The sequence below is a fragment of the Falco cherrug genome, chromosome 7, assembly GCF_023634085.1.
Source record: "Falco cherrug isolate bFalChe1 chromosome 7, bFalChe1.pri, whole genome shotgun sequence".
Classification (NCBI taxonomy): domain Eukaryota; kingdom Metazoa; phylum Chordata; class Aves; order Falconiformes; family Falconidae; genus Falco; species Falco cherrug.
In genome coordinates this window covers 12,853,445-12,869,470 of record NC_073703.1, presented here as the reverse complement: position 1 = coordinate 12,869,470, position 16,026 = coordinate 12,853,445, and the positions used below count along the sequence as shown (strand labels likewise).

The 16,026-nt window shown below is 44.4% G+C and overlaps 1 protein-coding gene across 3 annotated transcripts in view; it reads right to left on the bottom strand.

The window, feature by feature from the left end:
* The window catches only part of CEMIP (cell migration inducing hyaluronidase 1), a 114,079-nt gene that overhangs the window by 4,519 nt on the left and 93,534 nt on the right, over window positions 1-16,026 (bottom strand). For 2 of the 3 annotated variants that reach the window (XM_027801610.2, XM_027801611.2), the window contains exons 18-28: window positions 13,405-13,536; window positions 11,429-11,464; window positions 11,182-11,337; window positions 9,455-9,635; window positions 7,445-7,660; window positions 6,320-6,531; window positions 5,660-5,845; window positions 4,759-4,963; window positions 3,823-3,909; window positions 3,335-3,492; window positions 273-373 (exon numbers count right to left, since the gene is read on the bottom strand). In XM_027801610.2, coding sequence (XP_027657411.1) covers window positions 273-373; window positions 3,335-3,492; window positions 3,823-3,909; window positions 4,759-4,963; window positions 5,660-5,845; window positions 6,320-6,531; window positions 7,445-7,660; window positions 9,455-9,635; window positions 11,182-11,337; window positions 11,429-11,464; window positions 13,405-13,536 — 1,670 coding nt within the window. The remainder of the gene's footprint in view (window positions 1-272; window positions 374-3,334; window positions 3,493-3,822; window positions 3,910-4,758; window positions 4,964-5,659; window positions 5,846-6,319; window positions 6,532-7,444; window positions 7,661-9,454; window positions 9,636-11,181; window positions 11,338-11,428; window positions 11,465-13,404; window positions 13,537-16,026) is intronic. The other variant, XM_027801612.2, reaches the window with a different exon arrangement.

The following is a 16,026-nucleotide window of genomic DNA, read 5'->3' as shown; positions in this document are numbered from 1 at the left end:
CCAATATTCCTATTGTTAAAATGCCTTTTTATTTAAAATTAAACCTGGAAAATCAAACCCCCTAAATTCTTCACTTCTAAGAACAACTGCCAGAGCACTTTTTCCATCTACAGGATTAAACTGAGCGCAGTGGATACAACCTTACCGAATAAATAAGTGACTGGTCCCAGGACGTTTGAGCACATGCTGATAGAAACAAGCAAGGCAAAGTTTAGAAGCAGAAAAAAGGTCCCTTTACTGGAACCATGGGAGGGGAATAGAAAAGCTGCTACCTTTTAACCTAAACCCGTCCTCTGCTCCAAGTTTCTCCAGTACTTTAGTCCATGGTCCTCTTGAAATGAATCTTCCTTTAGATGTCACCAGCACTATGGAGCTGGAGGAAACAGAGCCATTTACAGACAGTCAGAACACATTCCTCGCTACTGGTAACTCCTGCCTGAGCGACTCAGCCACCCACAAACAACAGTGGTTTCTCCTTTAATGGCTTTTGTTGATACCTTCCAACAGTTTAGCCATATATTCACTTTTCCAATCATGCACAACCCATGAGAAAACAGACAGGATTCACCTTTTTTTTTTTAAACGCTGTTTTCTAGGATCATTTAAATATTTCCAACCAGCAATTCCATCCTGCTTTGATCAGAAAGGAAGATGCTCTCCCTGAGATGCTCTTAGCAAGTCTCAAGTAATTTCTTGTTCTTTCTTCATTACCAGATTAAACCTGAAGAAACTGACTTCTAGACTTTTGCTGGCCTGATGCTTTCCCTTCATTTTCAGTGTGCTTTTGCTTAAGAATTTGTTTAGTATTATCATTAGTAGTAGTACTACTACTGCCATACTTGCATGTAGTGTGTTTCACTCAAATTTCTTGGGGTACTCTACAAATGCCAAGTGAAAAACAAAAGACATGAGGTAATTGCTTGGGTAACACTCGATAGCTGCCTAGGCTTATTTCTAGATGGGTAGAACAAAAACCCAAGTCAAACATCAAGAGATAATCATGCAGTGAGCCTTTGCTGGGGAGAAGTGCAGGACACTCAGTGAAGTTAAGCTCGTGACGCCCTACAAGATGCACAAACACCCCCCATGGTTATCTCAAAGCCTATGGAGGAAGAGCTACTCTCCAGTGAGTTCCGCGGAAGTTTTGCCATTCAGTTCAACAGGGCTGGGATGCCATCTTTGTTGACCTCCTAATTAAAGCTGCACGACACTAAGTGAGTAAACGCTTGCTTAGAGGAAATTATTTCATTCCACCTTGCAGGGTCTGCATGACGGAAACTTCCTTGACTCAGATGGCATTTGCAGTCTTGCAGAACGAGCGCCTTGCTGTGCCTGCTTTCCAGCATCACAGTGGACACAAGGCACTAAAATTAATTAGGCAACAGCTCCTGCAGAGCTCAAGCCCTGAGCAACTGCATGCAGCAGTTGTATCTTAACACCTCAGCTGGAACTTGAACTGTTCAGGGGAAAATAGCAACGGGTGGTGGCAGAGGAACAAGAGAAGCAGAAGAGTTAAGAGTTGTCAGGACTTTTCCTAGAATAAATCCAAGGTGTTAAAATGCTCTAGTGCTTACAAGAGTGGATTGAGCTGGCAGGCCGGTTTTGACTACTTTGCGGATGCTGAATCACCTCTTTTTTCTTCCTTCAGTTCACTAAAATCATTACTTTCTATTAAGCCTTTCCTGCTATAGAAGTTTAAAATAAATTCACCAGATGTTTTGTTTTCTCATCCCTGGGAAACTCATCAGAAAAATGGATTTATTAAAAAAAAAGGCATCTGGCCTGCAGAGTGTTGCTTAAATGAACAAAGAGGCTTGTCCTTGCTAGAAACACCTCTTTTTGCATCCTTAAATCCATAAACCTAGAAGCTGTTTTAGCAGGCTTCTTCCCCGCCGCCAGCATCGTCCCTCTGCACAGCTCGAGCTCCATATGGTGGCGGAGAGAGGTGACAAGCTGCTGGCTGTATGGTCCCACCAGCCGCACGGTGTCCCCAGCTGAATCTGAACAACAGGTTTGTCCAACAAATGGATCAAAGATCTTCCATGGCTATAGCTGAAGCCCATGCCTGATCAAATTGCAAAGGCCTGCAGGGACTGGGCTGGAAAAACTTCTGGTGAAAGAAGGATGATAATTTGGGGGTTCCATCCTTGCAAAGACACAGCTGAGTGAGACCTGAGAGGTGCTGACCATGCTGGGTTAAGTTCCACTCCTAACCCCAACCCTAACCCTAACCCTAACCTTAATCCTGTTCCAACACTAATCCTGAGAAGACAATGAGGCCCAGAAAGATTTAAATACACCTGAAGTGTAGTTGCCATTCAATCTTCTAAAGTAAGAAAGAATCCAGGAGCCACATTTAGCCAGGATTGAGATTGGATTTTTTGCAGAGGAGGATGGCCTCTCTGAAAAGCTCTCTTATTTTTGTGTGCAAGAAAAGTGAGCAACTACCATGCTTCTCTGCAGTAACTACTCAATGTGGGTTTTGCAACCTTCAGAATTATTTAAGACAGTAGAAACACATCTGCATCCACCTGCGTGACACTGCTGAAACTTCCCCTACATCTCCAGAATAAATGCCAGCACAATATCCTGTTGATCTGCCCACAGCTATTTCAGACGATTCATCAACAAAGCAATCCTATTTGCATTAAATGTTACATATCAGGTTTCAAATCGACACAGATTTAATAACAATGAAATATATGCGTTTCCCAATAGCACTCCACAGACTATACGGGCACAACCCCTTTGATTAAAGGGTTTCTGATTTTGTTCCCATTCTTATGCCAGAGGGCAAAGTCACTGTCATCCTGGATGTAGGAACATGTGTTGGCTACTTACCACCTGCTTGCAGAACTCTGCGTTTCTGGCTGCCCATACTTAAAAAATAAAAGCATCCAGCCCTTAGGTCTGGGCAGGGAACATGTGCAAAGAGGAATGTATTTTATTAGTGGAAATTTCTGCCATTTAAGAGAGTATGCAGACAATAGAAAAATGTAAACCGTGCACATCTGTACCGATAAGTGGTTTGTGAATTTAAGCCTGTGGTTCGTCTACAACCCACAACATAAATGTAGATCTGCAGTTTATTAATCAAATGTAGCTCTGCAGTTTATCTGGGGCTTGATCAGTTCCTAAATCACAGAGTCTGCATCCTGCTGCTGCCTGCACATCCCACTCCCGTTTGGACCCTTTTGAAGCTGGTGGGTACAGAAGCACTTTGTCAGCCCGGTCAGCTGACAGCCCACGTTGGGTGACAAACCCCAGGAAACAGGTGAGTGTTGTACAGCATTCTTGTATGATGCACCTGAGTAACACCAGATTATTTACTCACTGGTCTTTGATGTTGCTGATGTAATTTTCTAACTGTGCTGGGATTCCTTGTAGAATTGAGTTTTTGAATGTTACTCGATCAACGACTTTTCCATGATGTCCATCAATCACAACCAGTTGGATACCCTCATCGGTAAGGAAAAACCTGACGCCGTCAACCTGTGCGGGGGGGGAAAAGTATTCTTGATCTATCATAGTAATACAATTACAGACAGCCACCTGTAAGAAGTACTGATAGTCTTGTGTCACTGGACTGCTCTTTCTATCAAAGGGCAGAATTCCAGATCTCTGAGGCCAAGTTGTCCCACATTTTTACTAGTAAGGGGAAGCTACAGCCATTTGTTTGGGTTTTTTTTTTCCTGCAAAATAGAAAGCAGAAGTGATCTGAGTCTAACTATCCGTGGTAATTCTGTAAGCAAATTTTCCATAAAAATGAAGCAAGTACCTGAGAATTTTGTCCCATCAAGTTCACTGAGAGGACCTGCTCACCTCAATGTATGCAAAATCATCCTTTAGGTGGAAGTACTGTTTCTTATAAGTTTCTATTTTCACTTCTAGTAGGTGGTCCTTAGTCTTCTGTTTACAAAAAACAAACAAAAAAAAAAAAAGGAGAGAAAAAGAGTTATTCTACTGAGGACATCCATTACCTGAATGCTGCATTTTTCAGAAAGCATTTTAAACCTTGAAATTCAATCAACAAGAAAGCTACATAATAAGCACTGACTTGCCAAATTACATCGCTAATGAGACTGGGCACTATGGTATCCTCTCTGCTCATCCTGTCAGCATTTAAATTGTTTCACCTAATGGCAGAGCATAAGTGATTCTCACTTTGCAGAGCTGACACATAATTCTCTGAGGCTTTGCTGTGGATTCCTGCTTCAAGGGTGATGAGTGAAAAAAACCCCACAAAATAAAACACAAAACCCCAGATAAATATCGCCCTCCCTCCTCCAGAACCAGACTAGATTTGATATAGGAGACAGTATTGTGCATTATATGAATGAGAGAGACACTCAGCTATGTGGTCCCCTTTCTGACACTGCTGTTATAGCCTGGAGGAGCTGGAAGCCGGGCAAGGAACTTTGTGACTCTCCAGAACCATTCCCTGGACCAGCCTGTCTTCCAGCTCATCACTTTTCACCCTGTGCTTTTAAGCACAAGACATCACAACAGAGCCCCAAAAGACTTCAGTATCCAACTTCAACCGAAGTCTTGGGTGACTCTGTCCTTCAAGGACCTGCGCCCTCGGTGCATGCAAGAATCTGTTTGGTATTATTCCACACGCCTGAACCACTTCAGAAAACTCAGCACAGGACGTACTGAACCTGGTATAAAACCCTTCTATGCCTGTGGGCACAATATGTGCCAGAACTACAGGTTTACACTGGCAATAATTCTGTAATAAGAAATCAACTACTTTACCAGTTGTGCACTGGAAAGCTTCTTAGGCATGGGCACTTCTACTATCGGTGTCTCAATGTACTTGGGATAGGCCATGGCTTCACAGTCGCTGGCGCCAGCCGTCTTTGGGATCACAGCTTTGATTCTTATTCGTTCACAGCCCTTGACAGAGCAGAAAGCAAACTTCTCCTTTTCATTTTGAGCTTTGAGTTTCAGAAACAGCAGCCTACAGGTAGGAGAGAAAAATGAGCGGCAGCCTTGAGACTTCCACGCAAAAAATGGCTGCCTCTCAGTTTGGGTGAACTCCTTCCTAATGCTGTGCAACAATGTGCATTGAGAGCCTCAGTGCCCACGTCTGCGTTTTATAGTGCTCAGCATACCACGTGCAAATAAAAGGGGACACAGAAATGCTTTGGGGAGTCAAGAAACTTAAGACAGATAAATTAGATGACACCTGAATGCTCTTTCAGATCTATTTTATAATGATACATATATGTAGAAATACATGCTTTGTATTTTAGGTCTTTCTTTCCCATTATTAAAATTCTTTAAAATAAAATAACAGGCTTTATACTCTTAGTTCCTGTGCATCCCTGTTGTGTTGTGTTAAAATGGTTGCCGTTCAAAACAAGAAGGGTTGGGTGTGTCTCCAGTTCAGTTTCATCATCTGCACTTTGCTTTTGTCTTTTTTTTTCTAATTTGTATTCACTTGGCAAAGTGTTTCCTAGAGTAACTGCAGCACAGCAGAGGCTATGAATGACTGGCAGCTGTGGGAGTCCCAGGAAAACCTCACACTGGTCACATTCCCAGAAAGAGTTTCTGGTTTTGTTGTGATCCTCACTAATGGCATTAGCCAAATGGCTCACAATTCCAGCAGCTTTCCCAAAGCGGTGTCCAAATCGGCCAAGGCCTGCTTCCTTACCCAGTGTCCTCATCCCAGTAGTAGTATCCTTTACTAGGGTATCTGTGCTCCAGTTTCTCCATTTGAGAAGTTCTGTAGAAGGTTCCAGTTTTGTACGTTTTCTTCAAGAGACGATTGTGGATGTCTGAGAGAATGGAAAATGTCGTCCCTTTAGGATAGCAAAACCCTACTTGGATCCAGTCGTTCCTAAAAATAGCAAAGACTGACATTATAACGAGTTGATACATGACTATTATTTTCCTGGGCATGCTAGAAGCCAAACTAAATAATTCACTCTGAAATGTAACTTAATTTTTTCCTGGCTAGTTAAAATTTTAATGGTTTGGGATGAATCAATGCAACGTAATTTAGACATAACAACCATGGGTTAGTTAAGCAATGTGGGTCAGATCTGCTCCTGACTTCTACACCTGTGACTTCCATGCACCAGGAATGAATTAGCTCTAGCTTCTAAAAATGAACCGTGTTATCTTGCAGGGCTTCCCACGGGAGGAAACGGGAATCTGAGATGTCAAATGGAATGATGGTGAACTCCGTCGACTTCCTGGAACAAGCATGTTCATTCTGGAAAAGCTCACAAGGTGAAGACCTCACTCATTAAAAATGTGCAGTTAGTTACATTATTGAACTGGAATGTTGGAATTCAGTCGGATCACTCACTTGTTGAAGTTGATGAGCCATATGGCGAGCTCTTCGGGGGCTGTCTTGTCCCAGTGGATGGTGTAGCCTTTCCTCAGAGTTATGACTGGCTGATACTGCTGGTAATGAGTGCTTTTGCTCAAAGCGCCTTCCAAGTAGAGTGGGTGATTGTGGTAGTCATTTTTTATTATTTTCATTTTCAGGTTGGCTGGCTTGTAGGCTTGGATGTATATCTAGATGAGAAAAAGATCACCAAGGGTTTAATGAACTACAGTAGAACATTAAAGGCGCAGCTACTCAATAGACATGAACTGCTGCGAGGCCTGTGACCAGCGGCGACCTGTCCGCCGTACACTTATATTCAATTTCTTAGGCTTCTTTTTCAACAAGAAGAGAAGGAACTTTTTCCTGTTTTCAGCAAAAAAGAAGGATAATTTCCTCATCCACCGAGTTCAAGACCATGTGCTGGTCAAGGCTTCAAACAGGTCTGCAGGGGAGCCGAAGTATTTCACAGCTCAGCAGTGGGACAATATCTACCTCAGGCATCTGACTCCTACTGAACAAGGACCCTTTTGTATGGATTTCAGAAGCATGAAAACCAGCTCAGTGGTTAGAAATTGGCTTTAGTGGCATTACACGGGAAAAAAACCCAACAGTCACAACACCCAAGATAAAACCAGGCGCTACTCATCAGAGGAAAGTGAGGACTCTCTCAAGGAGCAGCGCTCGGAGCTTGTGTGGTAGGAAGAATGGTTTGGTGGTTGCACAACAGGATGAAGGATCGTGAGAGCTGAAGTCTAATTTTGACTGCTCAGTACGTTTCCCATAACACTGTGGGCAACACTTCCCTCCATAAATCAAGGAAAAACAACTAACCGACAGCCCATAGATTTATGAATATTAATCCGTTCATGCCCATGGAGCTCTTAGGTGACTTCAGGCAGAAGCTGTCAGACCTGTGAGCAGTCGAGGTCAAAGTATCTAAAAATGTACCACAGTTTCATCATGTTCAAAACCACCTGTGCAGACACGCAGATAAATAAACCTTGAAGCCCCTGCAGAAAGTGCACTTCTAAAGGTCAAGCTTTACAGTGCCAAGAAAATTAAAACAAAGCGATAACAATAGCACTTGGTAAGCAGCTTTACCTGTGCAAAGTGACCGCTGCAGATGGAACCTCTCCAGTCGGGCACGTCAATGCAGTCAGGGTGCTTGATTAACCAGTTATCTTCTTTTATCAGGTATGAGCCTGGATATTCTGACACAGAACCATCTACATCATGAAAAACTGATGTTTTATCACCATCCATATCCAGACCATTGAACCAGGGGCCAGGTTCTCCAAAGAAGACCCTTGAGGTAATCTAAACAAAACAGTGAAAATATTTACGTCTGCTCAAAGGAATCCATCACTTACAGCACAGAGCAAGGGATGGCTATGGTCACTAGGGTGGCTCAAAGGACACATTTTCTGACTTTATTTGGGATTGGAATGTATCTTGGGCAAGAAATAGGGTTGGGTTTGTGGCTCGATTTGTGCATAATGAAATCTATGTGTGCACTAACATCACCGTTCTTTAAATGGCCACAGACATTGGCTGCTCACCTCAAGACATTGCAAGCTATGTTACGTTCATAACATATATTTAATTATATTTTATTCAATAATTCAATAATATATATTGAATAATTTCGATGGCACTGAGGCCCCACGGCTCCAGATGAAATTTGGGGTTGCAGGTCCTCGGAGACAGCACTTACGTGGGAACAAAACTGAGCTTTTGAAACTGACCATCCAAAGGTGGAAGCACCAAAACTATTTTCAGCTGAGCCGGTCTTGTTAGCTGGCAGGAACGCCGTGCCATTTGGTACAGGCATATGAGGATGGCCTCTGCCTGCACACTGCCTCTTCGGTCAGCCTGGAGTCAGCCTAGAGCTGGGCGACACGCTTCAAAGGTGTGTTTGATTTGCCAGGCAGTGCAGACACAGACTGCCCTGCTGACTGTGGGGGAAAGGCTAAATCAACCAGAATTTCAGCCTCAGCTGTGAGAAGGTGGGTTTTTTTAACTTTCTGGAGGAAGGTTCAGGATATGGGGCAATTTCACAACAGCCACTTCGCTTACTGTCTGCTAATGTATTTTTAAGGTTCCAAAGCCACATAAAGTCACACTGATGCTGGGAATAATCAGTGACCTCCCCTGGGAAATGGCTGCTCAGGCAACTTCTGACTGATATTTTTATCCAGCTTGCCCGTCACCCGCCTGCCTGGTGCAATGTGAGAAAGTAACCAACCAACGTTTTTAGGGGAATTTTGCCTTTCCCATCCCATTTGGCACAAGGATCACGAGTCAGCACTTTTCCCGACACGTGAGCAAGTCTGCTAATTTTTTGAAAGTTAAGCAACCCAAATCGTTTCAGTCTCAACCGCTTTATTTATTTATTTGTTTGTAATGTTTGGCAGTTGGATTTAACAGCTGCTAGAGGTGAACCTCAGCAAACCAGTTAGCACATATTTGGGCAAACAAATTCAAAAATAACTCAAAAGCACAGACCCCAGGACAAGTTCAGGCCAGCACCCAGACGTCCACAGTGTAACTCAAAGTTTGGCAGATCCCTTTTGCCTGGACTCTGCTCTCATTTATGCCTGTAGAACTGGAGTCCGTGGAATTACCCTGCTGTGCGGGGCTGCAGAATTACCCTGCATCGGCTCAGTTTCACTGGCTGTTTCCCAAAATCAGTATTTTCTGCTTCTAGGTGAGTTAGACCTTCCACAACAGATTTCCTTCTGTTGTTGCTTTAATATGAAACTGCTGTTGAAAATAAAGGGGCAGATTCTTCTCCCTATTCCACAGTTCCTAAGACATACAGAAATGGGAATTATTTTCACTTGAATAACACTACTTTTTTCTTGTTTTTTTTTTTTACCTGACGCCCGCTTCTGGTTTGCTGCAAACCTGTCAGAGAATTGGATTTTCTTGTTATTTTACCTGTCCAGTTTCCCCTTTCTCAGCTGCCATTCTCTTTGTTAAACTACTGGCAAAGACATGGGGCAACCTCCTGAAGTTCCCGTGTTTTCTCTTAAAGGCTGCTTTACCCTTTTTGCCTCAAGCCCCTTTCCAAGCCGACTGGAAAAGGCCTTTTTGAGAAGGATAACTCACAGGGACATCTTCAAAATGAATGTCGGTGACATTGTTGTTGGGGCAGCTCTGCCAGGCGTTGTTGAGCCGGAAGGCCAGAGCGCTTGTGTGCCGGCCGACCAGGGCAGCGAACTTGCGGAAGGTGCAGTTCTGGACGTTGATCGGTCCATCGTAGAACTGAATCCCTCGAATGGGAAAATCCCTAAAACACATTGGGAGGAAACAGAGACTTGGTCATGACACATCAGCGTGGGGATGAGAATGTGTTCTAGACACCTACAGTCCCACAGCACTTGTTTCCCAGCTGCTTTCATTTTTCACAGGCCTTAGGATGACTCCTGAGTTCATGTTTTGGAAGAGAAGGGATTTCCCTCCTTTTTAGGTCTGTGAAGTCCTCTCAGCCTTGCAAGTTCAGCTCAAGTTCTCTTGTGTCTGAACAGATCACCTTCATTTGGTCTGTGCTCCTCCAGGGAAGGAGCTTATAGCAATGCCAAAGCATTGACCTAAAAATGAATAAATTCGTGTTTGCGATCAGAAACGAGTTTTGCAGCCGCAAAACCTGAAACTCATCAGCCATGCAGACTCCTTGGGCTGAATAACAGCAGGGCTGAAAGCAGTCCCACCACATCTTTCAAAGGAACTTGGAGAGAAACAGTGCAACAGTGCAACACTCTGCTGCAATAAAAAGAGGAGTTGAAAACAAGGAAAGGTCTTGCAATCTATAGGGTTGAAAAGAAGTGAAGAGGCAGACTAATGAACTTTTACTAACAGCCTTCTCTGATATCATCTGCAAGGTAAAGAGGACACCATTTTTCACACGGATTAAGTGAATGAAATGCTTAAACTCCTTAAGAGGCTAAGATGTTTTAAATGTCATTTATGATAAATAAATCTGATCCCTTCCTCACGTGAATGGCTTTCCTTAGACAGCACTTGCCTGCTTCTGTGCATTTGTTCTGTCTCTCTCAGTTTCTGCACACAACACCCAAGATGAGATACACCCACATATATATATGTAAAGGATGTAAGAAGAAGAGTCATAGCAGACTGGACTTTGATTATTACTATAGTTAATAATAAGCCTCCTGTATTGCTACCAACAAGCAAAGTTGAGGTGTTTAATATGGCAGAAAAAAATCAGCTGAGCTGTTTGTTCACTGTAGGGCTACTGCTAGGATAACTATGTTTTCAGGAATAATATCAAAACATTATTGCACTTGCAAACCAATCTGTAGTCCTAAGGTCTAGGAAGAGGCCACACACAAAGTTCACTGGGCGTTTCAAAACTATTTAACAAAGGCATCAAATTCCTGTAGCACAGCAGCAACAGTAAGAGAAGTTCTGAGGACATCTACAACCACATCTGGGCCAGTTCAAACCCAGCTTCAATGCTTTCAAACAAGCTTCAATGAGCTTTCCCGGCTGCTGATCTGGATGGAGCAGGTCAGCATAGCTCAGCCACTGCTGACCACATACACAGAAGTGCCCAGCTAGCACACACTTGCTGTCTGCTCAACTCCGTTTGCAAAGGGGAGGGGGAAGCAAAGAGGAGTCTGATGCTGTCTTGGCAGCCTGCAAGTATGTACCTGCCAGCAGCAGCTGCACAGTGAAGAATGTTGGGATCGGGAGACGTGAAACCAAATCCATTCAGTGTAACAGTTATTAAACTGAACAGTGCTGAAGAAACCACACTGGGCTGGAGTTTGCACTGAGTGGGAACAGTGAGTGCTTTGATGTGCTCAACTTACGGGCCGATGGGCAGGGTCCTTCCTCTGTGATCCAGACCTCCAGGTCCCCAGATCTCGTTGTCCATCGTCTCAGTGCCCAGGTTTCCACTCTCCCCAACGAACAAGCTGTTCTTGATTTCTTGCTTTGAGCCATCATCATGAGGGAATGTCCCACCACTAGGCAGGAAGGGCTGGAGGTGACGGAGCTGCTCACGCCCGTCCCCCCCAGCTCTGCCCCAGGCTGCAGCACAGCCTGCACCACACTCACCTTGCCAAGGTCAGGCCAATGCCGTTGTCAGCAAACCTGCGGAGAGGAGAGAGATGCTTCAGAAGAGGTTTGGTTTTGCTTGGTTTTATCACACCAAACTAAAATAACCAAACCAATGAGGTGGAGGTCAGCAGGGCTTAGCTACTGAACAGTGCTCCAGGGAAGCTCCGGCTTTTCCAGGCTTGCTCCCTGCCCAGCTCTGGAGGGTCTCTTGGCACCCCTGGCCGTGTGTGCAGATCACATGGAGCAGCAGACATGCACCTGATTGCTCCAAGCTGAGGCTAAGCCTATGATTACTGGGCATAGTTTACTTGTCTGGTAAAGCTTTTTCTGTGTCTAATGACAACGCTCTTTCCTTTTTGTTAGCTAAAAAGATCATGCTTATTTCTTGCTCCAACAAGCTTTTATTATTTAATAGTGCTTTGCCTGACGCACACCTCTGTGCTACTCTGGATTTTTGAATCACGTAATGCTTTATAAAATATCTTTACAATGGGAACTGTTACAAACACAGAGAAACTTGGCTTCTCTTTCACAAACAGGGAAATCCAGATCGAACTTCCTTATTTAAAGAAAAAAAAAACCAAAACAACCAAACCATACACACAACAAAAAAACAAAATGAAAAAAAAAAAACCAAAACAACCCACAAACAAATTAATATGTCTTTCCACTTCACTGAAATTCCAAGCTTTTAGATGAGGTAAATCACAACTGTCGGTCCATGACCCCTGCTTATAGGAAGGCTACAATTAAAGTGGTCGCGATGGCATGGTCACGCCGGTGCCCGCGCCGGCTCTGTCGCCGGCGGCCGGCGCGGGGGGGCTGAGCCGTGCGCGGCTCCGCCCGCAGGTGGCAGCGCTGCACCGGGGCGGCCGCTCCGTGCGGTCCTGCCGGAGCCTTGCAGCTGCTGGGATGGAAATCACTGTGGCTGTAAGGACATGACAGGCTGACGGCCGCTTCCTCGAATTGACATCCACTCATATTTTGCTGTGGGAAAGGGATAAAGCGCTTGGTCCTTTAGCAGCCTCCCACTGCAGTTGCTGTGTAAGCTGTGCAAATGTCTCAGTGACGCGAGTGTTACTGTGAAAGGCAACGCTCGCTGGCCAGGGAGCGGGCTAGGTACTTCTGGTTCAGAAGTTCAGAAGCACCACAAACCGTATTGCTCAATATTGAGTTTCTGACTGTTCTGCCACGATCTCATTCTTGCCCACCTGACCGGTGGCTAAAGCCAGCGCATACCACCAGTTCCTTTAAGAGGTCTGGGTAACTCGAAGGTAAGGCAGCTCTGGCCAGGAATTGGCCACCAAATAATGGTGTGACAGCTATTCCTACTAGGGTTATCACAATATGCCTTGTAAAGTAGCTTTTCCCTTTTTCTCCTCTTTTTTTCATTGAGATTGGTATTAAAGGGGCTGGCTCAGCAAAAAAACCTGTAGCAGATCATCTGTTCTCAAGGGCAAAACAAATATCTGCTCTGACCAGTGCAGGAAACAGCCTTCAAAGAGCACAACACGCACCGGCCCAGTCTTTCTCCCTTGCTGCGGTGATGCATAGTTTTATGTCTGCTCGGTCAGTACCCGCTTATTCAGCGTAACAGCGAACCACATAAAACTGATCTGTGACTAGGCTTAGCCAGGGAAGGTGGTGGATTTTGCTGCTTTCTTTTCAAAGCACCTCATTTTTCATTTAAGAAATTAGGTTTTCTTTTTAGTTCTTTGCATCTGTATGTCTACTTCTGTGACCATTTTTGAATGCTGGTCAGCATCACACAGAGAAACAATGTGAGGGATCTTTGGTTCAGACAAAGCAGGTTTTGTTTGTGTTAAATAATGCCTGTGTTGACTTAACGTTTCGTCTTTAGTTCAATCTTGGCCATACAAAAGGTGCAAAGCAATATAAATAGTCTGAACCACAGCTATGCTCGCCATAAACACCAGACTGAACTCCGAGAGTTGAAATAAGGCAAAACTCACTGGCAGTTGTCCAGCCACACATCTCCACCCCGCAGCCAGGCCCCGTGATCCTGATTCTTGTAGGCAATAAAGCGTTCAATTATTGCAGGTTCCCTGGGCTTCAAAGGGTCAGCATCCTTGTGTGGGCTGTATCTGTAACCAGAAGGAGAGAAGAAAGGTTGGCGAGGGAAGGTAGCCTTGCTTGGCGCACAGCTCTGCTCAGCATCTGGTTTGTGCTAACTCAGGAACAGCTTTGGGACAACAGTCCACCCAGTGTGTCTTGTCATGGAGCGATGGCCAGACCCAGCTGCCAATGGAAGGACAGCCCAGACAAGGCAGTTGTAAAGACCCGCTCCAATTTTCCTTTCACCTTTCCGTTATTGTATTGTTGATATATTGCTGAAAGCATGGAAAGTTTGTTATTGCTCCCAAAAGCCTGAGGTATTTTTTAATCCTTTACTGTTATCCTTTAGCATACTCCTGTTATTTAGATAAATATCCTTTTGTTTTCCCTTTTGAGTATTCTTATCTCCTGGCTTTGGCTATGCTGCGGCACTGAGTATCATGCCAAATTTTCCTTGCTGGAGAAAGGAATTAAAACATCTTGGAGAGGGACTGTGTGTATGTCCTTCACTATTCCCGCTACACATTACCCAGGACACACGTACAAGATTTATTAACTCTGAAGTTCCCAAGTATGATGAAATATTGGCCTGATGCAGAAAAAAAAAGCAGACACAAGTGGAAACTGCAGCAACGTGTGCCCTCAGCTGCTGCCTGTCAGCCACCACTCCGGTCACAGAACCCGAGCAAGGACCTGGCTCGCTATGGTGATGCTGAGCTTGGCTGTCATTTACCCGGTCCTGAGGCACAGCTTTCCCTTTTGCTACTGAAGGAGCATCTTCCATTATGCTACACAGGTTAGAAAACCTGACAGATGAGTATCCAACTCAGTGCCAGCAACGGATGGTCCAGAGATTAAAATTCATGCCTCACCAATGGGTAGCGAGGCCAAGCTGTCAGATCACTAACAGCTATTCAATAGCACTTTGCTTTCCTTAATAAGCCATCATATCAATCTAAAACTGAGCATCAGGCTGATAGGGTTCCAGTAAATGAATATTGCTTTGGCAGCTTCATCACTGTGAATTTGCTTTCAGACAGAGATTTAGTATCAGCCCTTGTGAATTCCCCAGGCATTGTTAAATACGGATATTTGGAGATGGATTCCAGTTTCATTCACATCCATGTATAACCGGAGGAACACTACAGGATACAGAATTTGACTCAGACATTTAATGCTGTAACTGAATGCAGAATAATCTCTCCAACTCTGCAACTGTCCAGCCTGCCCCAAAGTTTGCCCCAGCCAGTCCAACCATAAGCATTTATTTAGTCTTTCTGTCTTGATACATGAAAGGCAGAAAAAGGTATAAATAATCTGAGCTACAGCCTGTGCTGGTGGGTAATCCCTGAGCATAAACATGACTGCATTATGAATTGCTTGGCTTCCAGGGGTCATTCCTGCCCTTGTATGGCAAGGGACAAATTGCCTTTTGTAATCCCTTCCTGCGCCTGTGGCAGCAGGCAGTTTCCCAAGGCATGTGCTCAGCTACATGGAAAAGCAGTATCAGACTCCCAAGAGAATTTGGAGGTACTTGCAGAGCAGGCTTCTCTTAATAACTCATTTTTTAGAAGTTACTTTTATCATTCAATTAATCATTCAATTAATTGAGCATTAAAATAATGTAAATAATATTCACTTTTGAACATCTTTTAACATCAGCTGCTAGGCAGAGCACTGGGGTGGTGTGGATCCCAGGATAACCGATATCTGAGCTGCTGGCTGGGTTCCCCTGTGGAGGAGGACCAATCCCACCCCTGCAGTGCTTGCCCAGCATGTGACTACAGCAATCTGGGTAAGCCATGCCCCACAGATGGAAAGGAGAAAAGAAAGAAATTGTCATTCTCCCCTGCTGCACAGAGGTTTTCAGCAGATTTCTCTTCTCTGCGTGGTTTCTTCTGTCAAGAAACCCAGTCATGGGGGAATGCAGGTTGGGTGCAACAGCAGGCAATTCATCTAATAGGAGAGAAAACTATGAAACTTGAGAATATGCAAGTCATTCTCTCTCCCTGGGGTTGGTAACTAAGTTAAGAGCCAGACTCAATCTCTACCGAGATAAAAGGGTACAAGTGCGGTCCTCAGGCTATTACATTTTGCCTGCAAGAAGCACTCTGCTTACATGAGCCTCCACATGGAGTCCGCTTTGGGGAAAGAGAGGGGGTTCTCAGAAGCTATCAGACCATGGTAGGTCAGCCGATACCATGTGCTTTATAGAGAGGTTTCCAGTATTTCTCAATGACTCTGTTATGCCACACAGAGGCTGTGTGCAGCAGCAGGGATGAAGAGCGGCTTTGTGTATTTCATTGTAATTATTATTGCAGTCAGATCTGGAACTAGACAGAAATTTGAAATCAAAGTGTGAGCTCCATCACGTAAACACTCCCTGTGCAAGCAGGTCCTGAAGGATTGAAGAAAATCAAGAGCATTCCTAGGAAATACTTTGATTTCTTATTCCTGGGAAACTTTTGCAGCAAGTTCTGCCCAGCAGAGCTGTTGACCAGACAACATTTAATTTTCTT